The sequence below is a fragment of the Ursus arctos genome, unplaced genomic scaffold, assembly GCF_023065955.2.
Source record: "Ursus arctos isolate Adak ecotype North America unplaced genomic scaffold, UrsArc2.0 scaffold_26, whole genome shotgun sequence".
Taxonomy (NCBI): Eukaryota; Metazoa; Chordata; class Mammalia; order Carnivora; family Ursidae; genus Ursus; species Ursus arctos.
The window spans coordinates 26,852,815-26,865,097 of record NW_026622941.1 but is presented as its reverse complement, the minus strand read 5'-3'; the positions used below and the strand labels follow the sequence as shown (position 1 = coordinate 26,865,097).

Here is a 12,283-nt window from a genome sequence, read left to right as displayed (position 1 = left end):
GACTTGGAGAAAATACATTAAGTATATATTTATGCACGTAAATATGCATTTCTGTAAATTAATAAGGTCAACCCAATAGAAAAACAGGTGAGGCGCAGAGGCAGACGACTCACAGAGGAGACACTTTGAATGTCCAATGAACAAATGAACGCCCAGCCCTCCAGCAATCAGGAGAGTACAAATCAAAGTAACAGATGCCATTCATTGCCATTAGTTTGACAATTCAAAAGATTGATTTTTCCCCCCCCCGCCAAGTCTTGATGAGGGTAATTAAAAACACATTTTTACCCCGCTGTGCGGATGTGGTAGTGCAAATTGACAGAGGCTTCCTTTAGGGCAAGCTAGCGGTCGTTGCAACATCCGGGTAGCCTCCCATCCAGCAATCACACTCCTCAGCATCCTCCCCAGACCCAGCGGTAGGTTCTAAAAAAATGCACGTGCACTGATATTCATTACCCCATTGTAATGGGAAAAATTAACACTAGGCAGAATGACTTCGATTTTCAAGGAACATTAGTGAAAAAAGTTGGAAAATGTGTAGGCTTGATTTACACACACACACACCTCAAAGCAAAACTATATATGTCTATATATGGTTGTAAATGCACAGAAGGTTACACACAAACATACCCGGGAAGGGAAAGAATCTAAAAGGATTCTAGCATTTTCTGCCATAAAGATGATTCTTAAAATTCCTATCACAAAAGAAACCTGCCTGTTTCCCACAAGTATTACAATTTAATTTCTCACAAAATCCATAAAGGTTTTTGTTGGCTCCCTTCCACCTTTTTTCTTTTCTACTTACAGAACTTTGCTCTTTATCCAGGTCTTCTTACAACCCTGATAAATGTCGAAGTCTTCAGCATGTCTGCCTATAATGTTTGGTTTTCCTTCTTTACCCATCTTTAATAGGCCCCATACAAATATTTTCCCCATAGCCACAGCGTCTCCTTTTCCCCTTGCTCAAGAACCTGATGATTATGGAGTTACGAGCTCTAAATAAGTTCTCTGAAAATTTGGGTGATTGCAACATTGCCTAAGTTTTGGCCATTTGCTCTGCTAATAAGGATGGAAATTAAACATGCTGAGAGGGACTTCCTCCTGTAAAGAGGAAGCAATGCTATTCGTGCTTCCGATGCTTGCTTGCAGGGATTGCCTTTGGTAATTATAATGACTCTTCAGACACAACATAATATTCTTCAAGCAAGGTGGAGAGAAAGGGATAGGTCCTATGTCACACAGCTAGATGGCGACAGAGCTGCCTCAGCCTAAGCGCATTTCATTCTACCTTGTTACCTTTAATTTCTTTACTCCCCTCTAGATGGCAGTAAATCTAGTTCAGGTTTCTTCAGATCTTTCCTCTTTTCCACTTCTAGACTACTTTAAATTCTTCCCTTAGCTTCTACTTCCTATTTGTAAAATTGGTGTAATGAGTACATCCTCTCTGGATTGTGAGAATGCAAACGAGATCATCCCACATCGTCCGTGTGTGTGTGTGTGTGTGTGTGTTACCATTATTGCACAATTTTAAGATTACCCAACAGTTTAGAAAACCCCAGACTTAGAGTCTCAGTTGCTTTGCTTTTTCGGTGGGTGATTGCTTGTTTAATTCACCAAACAAGTTTCTCAACATTTAACTTCCTTTATTATGATAGAGGATTTTTAAGGTTGGGGTCCCATTGGGGCTTCTCATTACTACTGCTTCAGTTGGCCCAAAATTTATATAAGATTCAGTTGTCACCTTCAATCCCCAGATCAAAGGAGGGCTAAGGACTTTGGGGCCCTAATCTTCCATGCAACAACACCCTTAAAGCAACTGACCCGGCTTCTCACCTGGGCTTCCTTCCTGTGAGCCGCAGATAGAAGTCGTAGATGATGGCAGGGGCCCGGTGGCTGACAGCATTCCAGTACTGGCTTGTGATGGTATTGGTTGTGAAGTCTGCGTTTGGCCTCCTAAAAGCTCTCTCTAATGGGACTTTTTCAAAGGTTGCCAAGACCTGGAATCCTGGGGAAAAAATAGAGTACTGAGTCTCAGAGCATATACGCCCACGGTAGTGGAGGGCATTTGCAATAGGTTAAAATGATAAAGCCTAGTGATTGCTGTGTAGAGTCAAGAATCAATCTCTGAGAACAATATTAAGATATTTATGCCAGGCAAGAGGTCACCTACAAAATCAAATAACGAGAAAGGGTTACAAATTGGGTCCTTTTCCTGAAATCTTTATCTAAAACAACTTCTTGGGGAAATAGTTTCAATCAATACAGTGAAGTATTGTTCAGAAAAACTTAAATCCATCATTCGGTTCCCAGGTTATCTAGTCTATTCTGAAAGTCCCAAGACAGAGCCTGAGGACCTTATTTCCTAGGTAGGATCATTAGTTGTGGAACCATCAGGAAAGTTTCTTCATATTTTACTTAAACCTTTAAAGAGGTTACTTAAAGCTTCATAAATGTTTAAGTGAAAAGAGAGTATCAAGGCGGAATTCTCTTGTGCTGGTTCACTTTAGATACCAGTCTTTTACTTCTTTGGTATTTCTGCTTCTCTGGGAATATGCCAGACTCCATTGTCCATCCACTCTTGTTTCCAGATTTTTTTCACAATATTTTTTATATTATTATGTAGATAAAACCTAGATAAAAGTTAACAAACTTTTAATGTACATTTGTAAAATAATTCTTTTCAAAAGACATTAATTCCAATACAATATTGATTTTATCTATGTAATATTTTCAAAGAATATACCTAAATTCATTATTCAATTATGATGAAAATATCAGTTACTATGGGAATATGATTATTGTCCTCCTTAAAGTGTATTACTTGGAAATTATATAAAATATATATACCTTATACAGAAGAGATACTCAAGAAACATCTGACCCAGGAATCTGGACTCTTTCCTCCCAGAAGGATTCATATTCCCTTTTAGGAATCACTTCTGGAACGGGTACTGCACATCCAGCAGGGTCAGAGACCTGTCTTCTATTTCTGTTTGAGCTACCACCCCTCCATACGAATTTGAATAGATCTTTTACTCTCTCGGGGCCTCATATATAAAATAAAGCAAGGCCACCAGATTATTTTTAAGATTACTTTCAACTATGACATCGTATAATTTGATAAACAGATAAGAGGTTTCAGCATGGAAGAAGACTTTCGAATTTCAGAAATGGAATTTACATGTAGTATCTTTATTGAAGAGCTTAACATATGTTGTTTGCTTCTATTAATGCCTCTTTTTATGAGTGATACCTTAATCCTGTTACTGAGGTAGAGGAGATTTATTTTTATTTCCAAATGTTTTCAGAATTATTTAGATAGATGATCTAAGTAACTGGATATATGATCTAAAAGAACTTTGATGGTAGTGGATCACTTCATTTTTACTGAAGTAACAACTTTACAAATAGAGCAGCATAGCAGAGTGCTCCGAAATGAAAATCAGATTCTAACCAAATTAAGTGCATGTGATTTTTTTTCTATATCTAGTACCTAAATAAAACTAGATGATCTAAAAGTTTCAGATATTTGCAGAAAATCAACTCCTAAATTGACAAAGGAGTACAAGATTGGTTAGCTAATTTTCAATTACATGCAGGATTAATTACTTCCATTCAACAAGATACTTTCGAGGTTACACTTACAGCTCACTGTATAAATCGATGAAGAGTATTACTGACTCAATAACCTAAATCTACTCTGTTATTGAAGATCTCACAGTGTCAGTGATGTAGCCAGGGGACAAAGGACGTGGGTGTGGGAGCAGCCCCCACCTTAGCACGAGGGGCATTTCCTCACTGACATTACTTAGAACTGCTGACTTTTACTTGGTTTTATCTATTTTTAAAATCTTTATAGCCAAAGGACCCCTTATTGCTTACAGTCATGCACATTATTCCCACTAACCCTCTTTCCTTGATGTTCCACAGTGCATTCTAGTTAACTTTTATGCATTTATAATTACTAATTATTTTATCTTTTACTTATTTTTTGTCTTTTTCTCCCATTAGACTCTAAGCTCCAAGACACATTTTGTCACATTTTTGCCCTGTGGTAGACGCTAATACTGAGTGGGCAGATGCTAACGGTTATGTAGTTACCTCTCTACAGGCACTTACCCATTTTGCCCCAATTACAAGGATTGAGGTTACCAGATGTACAGTGGTAGATTAATGTTGACTTAGGTCTGGAAAATGAAATAAAAATTAAATAAATACAACAAAATGGAGGACGAATGAAAGAAAGATAAGGAAAAACAACATGTCGGCAAGGATGTTTCAATAATTCCCATAACTATCTTTTTGTTCCTTCTCTGGGTAAAAATGCAAAACGGAAGAAGGCGAGGAAAGTGTGTGTGTTTGTGCATGTGGGTATGAAAGAGATCTCAAATAAGCTGATGTATTTAGGGAGCAAGTGGAGGTACCATGACAATGAGAACGTAGATCATATTGCTAACTTTTGGACATGTTTATTGGGCAAAATATAGGTTATGTTTTCTTCTAAGTCCAGTTGAGCCCTGCTGTATTGGAAAACATCTAAATGGCTGACTTCAAATAAGAAAAATTTAATTCTGTTTGCCATTTACTATCAGAGTCAAATATACAAACAACCTTTTTTTTTTTTTTTTTTGTGAATTAGGAAATAGCACCCCCCCCCCCCCGTGGTGATTTGAACTTTTGGTCTATATCAGGAAATGAGCAGTTGTATAAAATATAAAAAATGCCCTTATTTCACCCACTTTTATCTCCTTTGCCTTAAAAAAGGGAGGTTTATTTTAGATTACTGAATAGAAAGAAAAGCTTTTTAGGGTTATCAAGAATTTTATGCTTAAATGATTTAAAGAGTTTGTTACCATATACAAAATACGAAGCAGTGTTTACAAAACGCCTCCATGCACACATGACAACATATTCGGAACTATGTAAAATATTGAGACCAGTCCTTTCTGACATTAGGGGTCTTCTACAATCAAATGCATATATTTTGAAACTAAACCTAACATATTCACCCTCCTCCTCACCAAATCTTTGAAAGCTGGCTTCCGCATGCGCACCTGTGAACTGCGGTGTACCATCCCACAGCCAAAGTGAGATTGACGACTGTATCAACGGGAATTAAATCTGCCACAGCCATCGGAGTAGCTCTTATGGACCGAAGAAACCCTTTCCCAGCCTGCACAGGAAAAAGAACATTAAATACTGAACCAAGTTTTAAGTAACACCTGGGGCTAATACTAATGCTGTAATAATAGTTCATACTGCCTCACTGCTTACTAGGTTATCGGGCTAAGGTTGACCTCTCTCAGCCTACCCAACCCCCCAGCCAAGTCCATCTCAAATGCCAACATTTCCAGAGGTCCTCAGGTTCCTTTGGGGAGTGGAGTTCTTCAAATTGGTGGGAGGTTAATATGTTTAATTAACAAACACCAAGAATAGTTTTCACATTTAAAAATTGATTCATAAGGTATCTTAAGAACTAAGGTTTCCTAAATTTCCTGTTAATATTAGTTCACCATTTTATTTATTTATTTATTTATTTATTTATTTATTTATTTATTTGAGAGAGGGAGGGGGAGAGAGAGAGAGAGGAACAAAGAACGAGCAGGGAGGAGAGGCAGAGGGAGAAAAGCAGGCTCCCTGCTCAGGGGTTCGATCTCAGGACCTCAGGATCATGACCTAAGCCAAAGGCAGACACTTAACTGAGCCACCCAGGCGTCAATTTACCATTTCTTAAGTGATGTCATTTTCTGCTAGTTCTCACTAACTTAGAAAAAACAGTAGATCGTAAAAGTTTAAGGAACATTTTTAAAAATTAGTAAAATTCTACCATTTTACAAACAATCTTTTATTACTTGGGAAAAGGCCACCAGTTTTTGTTAAGTATCTTCATTTACTTTACAGATGTTATATAAATGTAAGAATTGGGAATTATTCACATTAATAAATAAGTCATACCAACAAATTAGTAGGTTAGTAGTCATGTTTACTGATTTTATGAAATTACTGATACCCTGCATATTTCCAGCATTCATTTGCAGTGGTTAGCCCTTTCCTATGTCCCTATGTCCCTAATTTCTACTTTCTTGTGATTGATTCCTCTTCCTTTGTATGTAAGAAACCAGTCTGAAAAAATTTTAGAAAATCTGCATCCATGTGCCACTGTGTAAATAATATAATAAAACTCACTCTGGGATCATGTTAAAATAATTATGTTCCAAGTTACCAAATGTTCACCGCAGCTAAGCTTTAAAAACGAAAGAGCTGAAGGCAGGTAGAGAACAAAAAGAGAGGGGCTGCTAGAAAGAAATCAGAAAGAATTTCGCTGCCACTGTCTTTGACAAGTCGTCATAATTCACTCTTAGGTTTGTATGTGAGTTCACGTGGGACCTCGTTCTGAGAGGAACAGAAGCAGTCTGAAGCATGGCATTTCTAATAAGATTTAAACTCCGGGAGAGAACTGAATTCCCATCCACTGTCCTGAAGAGCAGAGAGGCGGTTCCGGTCCTGTAGTGCTTCAGCGGCACCGTGAATGGGGTCTCGCCTCCCGTCGGCTGGATCGGCCCTCACGGCGGGGACATGCCTACAGACGGCTGCGGACCAAGAGGCACCGCTAACTCTTCTCCTTGTCTGGGGCAGGAGTACTGGTGAGAAGTGTTTTCTATATCCACTAGTTTTTATATGCGACAAATTTGTTCTCATTGGTGGTATCTGTCGAGAACTAGTGATTGATATATTTTTATGATACATAAGATTTCTACCCACACACATCAACTCTTGAATGTGTCTTATAATCAAGAATCGAATAATCGTTGAGAACGTGATTTTTGTTGCATCCCCAATTTGCTGTACTAATTCAAGTGATTAATAAATAGCGAAAAGGAGGAAACACTCCCATCTTGTGGTAATCAGAGGGAAATGCAGACATGGTCCTTGATGCTCAGATTTTCCAAAAATAAAACTCCTCAATAGTAACTGATGATATCCCAGAACCTCTGTTCTCCTCATAGTAAAATCTACACATAATTAAAGTAGTTCATCCTGCCTCTATTTCCCAAGCAGCAAAATAGAGATTAAGTGGCTTCAGTAGTAGTTACTAAAGTAACATTTATGGCTTTGGATCAACGAAGCTAAACCAACACTACACATCTTATTACCATGCCTCCGCTACGCTTCAAGGAGTTACTTCTCCATTATTATACCTACCGCAATAATGAGCCCACTAGGTCCGTTTAAGTTATCAACCCAGCCCTAAAAGAAAAACATCTCTATTAGTTACACATGTCAGAAAATCGTAATACATTCACAACGTCTGCAGTCTGATCTTAGTAAGTTTCAACCCGGAGCCCTGAGACCCCAGCCGAGAGAACAGTCTACCCACTATATCTAAGATCACAAAGATCAGTGACAAAGCTCTGGATATTTCTGCACTTGTGCAAGAACGACAATTCTGCCAGCACCTTTTTTCATAGGAGGAGTCATGGGAGTTTCAAGTTGCTTTATGACATCTTAGAGATTAAATTGAACCTTGTCTTAATACCATAACTTGCTAACCAATTCATTAACCATCACTCTCCTTCACCTCAGACCTGATTTTAACTCTCCAGGGGAACACTACATATCAAACATGATTTGTAGGAAGGATCCATTCCTGGAAAATCTGAAAAGTCATAGCACCCATACTCTATTTGTATCAGCTTGCTCAGAGATGTTTGGGGAAGACCGTGTTCTGAAACAGTTGGAGGAAAACGTCTTCTTGAATTTGTCTTTTAAGCCCTAAGCAAGTCAGCTGACCTTATTATGTCTGTTTCTTTATCTGTAAAAGTCAAAATGGGTGTGTAAATAGGAAAGGAGGGAGACAAGAGATGGGGGGCTTAATGTTTGTTCTCCTGGGGACCAGGCGCTACGCGAAGCACTCCTCGTACACGGTCTCATTTGGTTGGCTCTCCAAAGTGGGTCCAGTGAGGAGACTGCTCAAGAGGCCGCATGGCAGTAAGTCATACAGCGCAAACGCTTTTGGCCCTAGCGCTTCACAGAATAGCTTCAAAAAAGGTGGCCTAATTCAGTGTACTTTCAAATGGATATAGCCGTATACAGATGCAAAAATTAATTATTCCTAAACTGAGAACCTTCTGTGAACGTTGTGATTCTTATTTACCCTGACAGTCGTTATACTACCAGTTTGGCCATCAAGAACATTCTGGTATATTTAAACTGTAGTGGGGAAGCCAAGAACTAAAACTATGCCCGATGGGAATTTTCAGACTAGGGTTAACGAGAAGTGAATTTAAGATTGCCCAACTCTAGGACAGGCAGTGTAACCCTTCAGAAGAGCTTCAGGCTGGATAAATCTGGAACCAAACGTGGAATTTTGTCCTAATAGAAGGGGTTCATATTTGATTTGCTGCACTCAGCTATACATTCTGAGAAGAGAGAGACACAGAGACAGAAGGAAAAAAAAAAATAAAGGACCTCAGAAAGTAAATGGGCAAGAAGGACACGGGTTTGGAAGCAAAGCAAGGAATCTAGGCGAGCGGGCTTACTGGGAAAGGCTCCTGCCACGTCGCTCCCACGATGGAGGGCCTTATGATGGCAATGTTCATGTTCCCACTCTCCTGGTGCACCACCATCTCTCCCAAGGCCTTGGTGTACGTGTAAGTATTGGGCCGATCCCCGATCAGCTTGGGTGTGATCTCATCAATAATAGCATCGTCTAACCACCTAAGGATAGTCAGAGTCAAAAAGAATTTTAGTAACATATGTTAGACAATAGGAAAAAACAAAAAAGAAAAGAAAGAAAAAAGAACAAAACAAACTAAAACAAAACACAATCAAACAAAATTTTCCCTTTCTCCCTTGAATTCTGGAATCCAGAACAGTCACAGGATACCAAGGCTGAGTGGGCATCTGTCCAAATCCCACGCACTGAATGAGCTCTTGGCTCAGCACCGCCGGGCCCGGTCTTACCAGTTGAGTCCGACTTCCTCCCACCTAGATTGATAAATTCAACAGCCACGCAATCTACTGCTTTATTACACATGAACTCTAATTATCCTCAATTATTTCTTCTCCAGCTGACTCACGATGTGCACCCCTGAGGACATCTGTGGGTGCCAGCCGTGCCCCGTAGCATGCCACGTGCGGTGTTCGTGGAGCTCAAAGACTCTCACCCCACGTGCTTCAGGGGTGTTGCCAGTGTTGCCCAATTCACACCTAGCACACCAATTTCGCACCTTTAGCTTTTCACTTTTAAAATTCCGTTCAGTGCCTCAACAAACAAAAGCAACGACATTTGGCAGACTTACAACCTGTTCCAGCAAATCTATGAAATGCATTTTGAAGCTATATTTACAGTCTATGGTAATAGCTTGGTAATTATTTCCAGAGATTGCCCACGAATTCTGAGGCTCTCTAGTAGCTATTAATAGTCTGTCGAGAGGAGTGATTGTAGTCCTCTGAAGCAGCTTTAATAGTGATTGCTGAACACCTCTACTTACAAAAAGACATGTATCACGAGTAACGGAGTTACCATGACACCCGCCTAATCTCTTTTTAAAAGATGTCAGCACCCTGTTGATAATCGCAAAGTCTATCTGCACTTCTCGAAGAAAGCAATAAAATCATTGTCCAGGAAATATTTAGTGTTTCTCTTAACTGGCAGATCTATTTGGTTAACCATTTGTTATAATATAGTTTTTTAAAAATTAGGCTACCTAAATATGTTAGTGTGATTTTTCTAATCGATGTGCTTGGTACATTTACTCCTCCCTTAAAGGACGGAGCTCACACTATTCTGATTGTAGACAAATCTTGGCTCTTACTGCTTTGCTCCCATGACAAATTATTGAACATTTACGATGTGCTTATGCCGATAACCCTTCAGAAACACAGCTCTCAATTTTAATAACGCTCATTTGACGTTGGAGTGGGACGTGAGCTCTGTCTACAATGTTTTGGTTTTCCTTGCTTTGCTGCTATTAGTGCTGAGTATTTTCAAGATACTCAAATGCCTTTTGATTTAAATTGAATAGGGAAAGGTCGAGAAGTTCCTAGAACAAAAGCAACTCCCAATACTTAGAAAAATGGAAGATTTTCTAATTATATGGCCACCTGAGGTTAGGGATAAAGCGTGTGGGATAATGCAGGCACTTCTCCATTTTATGATGATGTTACCTTTACCTCATCTTATTTGATGGTCGACCGTGGATTAACTAACCTAAGACCATTTTCTTTCACCTGCAAACACACACAGATTGCAAAAACTGGGTCAGGAGAAATACAGCTTGATTTCAAAAAGGCTGTAAAGAAACACATTCTAAGAACACATCAGAACGTAGCCCTGCACTAAGATGATACGTCACGTGGCGGGGACCAGCTGTTGTCACTGACGTTGGTGAGCACGGAAAGGGTAACACTTAGAGGCTTTACCAAGCCCGGTGAGTTAGCTTATCCTAGACAATGTTGGCTTTGAGGCGTCTGGGCGGCTCCGTTGGTTGCGCATCTGACGCTTGGTTTCGACTCAGGTCATGAGCTCAGGGTCGGGAGATGAGCCCCAGGTCGGGATCCACAGTCAGCAGGGAGTCTGCTTGAGATTCTCTCTCCCTCTCCCCCCAGCTCATGCTCACACACTCTCTCTAAAATAAATAAATCTTTTGATAAAAAAAAGAAAATGCTGGTTTCATAGGTTTCTAAGAACACAACTGCAAAAGAAGTTGCAGTGCTCTGTAAATGGCTCGCCTCTCCTACTTGTGGCTCTGCCTATATTCCACAGAATTATCTTCTCGATTCCTCAGTTTTTATTGGTGAAAAATGGCGATCATTATAGCTGTTCCAATTTTCAGGTTATCATGAGAACAAACAGGCATATTCACAACTGCACTTAAAGCTCTTTGATAAAGCAAAATGAGCCAATAAACCGAAGGCATTTTTATGTTTGGTAAAACCACCAACGGGCATGTATCTACAAAAGCAGTAGTTGGCTTTAAAATATCTTTTCTGACGTAGGCAAACAGCCCAGGGCCCATCTCATCCAGCCACTTCCTGGGTTCAAAGAGGACGTTGGTGTAAGAAGCACACACATGTGATGGTTAAGTGATACTCTTCTGGGGACCTACAACCAGTTCATGCTCTTCTTTACCAAAGTCTGATTTGCTGCTGTCTGTTCTCAATTTGTTGTTAAAATAGTAAATAAGTTGGCATGGAAAAAAAGACACTCTATAAATAAAAGTACATTCTATAAATTTATAGATTTATAAATTTACATAAAAATATATTCTATAAACTTATTCTATAAATAAAAGTTAATTCTAAAATTAACCAAATGCTCTTCAGGTTACCTGAGATGTTTTGAACCCATAGGTCCCAGATTCTAAACTTCTACTTACATTGCTTCAAGAGAGGCAAAAAGTTAGTGAAGATTTTGGAAAGCAATGTACACGCAATTTCCTGTAAATGTTACTGTCTTTTTGGGGGGGGGGCTGAAACTTACTGAATCGACCTCCTAATAGCATTCATAATTTAGGTATTTACTAAAGGAAATGGCAAGAGTAATAGGTCTTTCCTCCTAGTTTTCTTAGGCGACAAGCGGGGCAAGACGAGCGGCGTATCGGGTGACGCTTTCTGCGGAGTAAGTACTGGACACGTGGCCTCGTGGCATGTTTGCTCTCTCCTTCTCCCAGCTCAGTTACGTTCTTCCCTTGATTCTTGCAGCGACCACGCGGCAGGTTCCTGTGTCAGTTCCCGCATGTTATGAGTCCCAGAGAGCGGGGGTTATGCTGCTTCTCTCCGTGTCCAAGTCACCTTCTGCGCCCCGTCACCTGCTGCCTTATTCGGTCCGTGAGGACTCTCCCGCACACAGTCTGGACTGGCCAGTTTGTGCTCTGAATAACGTTTTGGGAAGCGGAGATGGACACCGGCAGGAGAGCCCGGGGGAACTCAGGGCGAGGTGGGGTTGGAGGGAGACTGTGGGGAAGGAAGGGAGGGAGGGGATGTGTTTGTAGAGAATGAAGCAAAATTGGAAGTGAGAATATCCAGTTGGCTGTGACGACAAGTGTTGAGAAACTGAAAGGCTGCATGTTGCCCAATTTCAACGTGGCAGAGTTGGCTTCGGAGCAAATTTAAACTTTGTACGGGGGAGAAGGGTGTACCCGTGCCTAACGCTCGCGGTGAACCGGCCTCTGCACTTCCCTCTAGACTTCTACTGAGCACCTCTTCTGGTCTCCAATGGCCTGATAACGTGAAAATCATGCAGTCTGTCTAGGAAACAGTCTAACCTGGCTCTGACTTG

The 12,283-nt window shown here is 40.2% G+C and overlaps 1 protein-coding gene across 2 annotated transcripts in view; it reads right to left on the bottom strand.

Moving 5' to 3' along the window:
• Positions 1–12,283, bottom strand: part of FAR2 (fatty acyl-CoA reductase 2) — a 53,359-nt gene that overhangs the window by 8,617 nt on the left and 32,459 nt on the right. For both annotated transcript variants that reach the window (XM_044385579.3, XM_026502179.4), the window contains 5 exons: positions 8,541–8,718; positions 7,204–7,248; positions 5,055–5,173; positions 4,120–4,187; positions 1,834–2,005 (listed from right to left, as the gene is read on the bottom strand). In XM_044385579.3, coding sequence (XP_044241514.1) covers positions 1,834–2,005; positions 4,120–4,187; positions 5,055–5,173; positions 7,204–7,248; positions 8,541–8,718 — 582 coding nt within the window. The remainder of the gene's footprint in view (positions 1–1,833; positions 2,006–4,119; positions 4,188–5,054; positions 5,174–7,203; positions 7,249–8,540; positions 8,719–12,283) is intronic.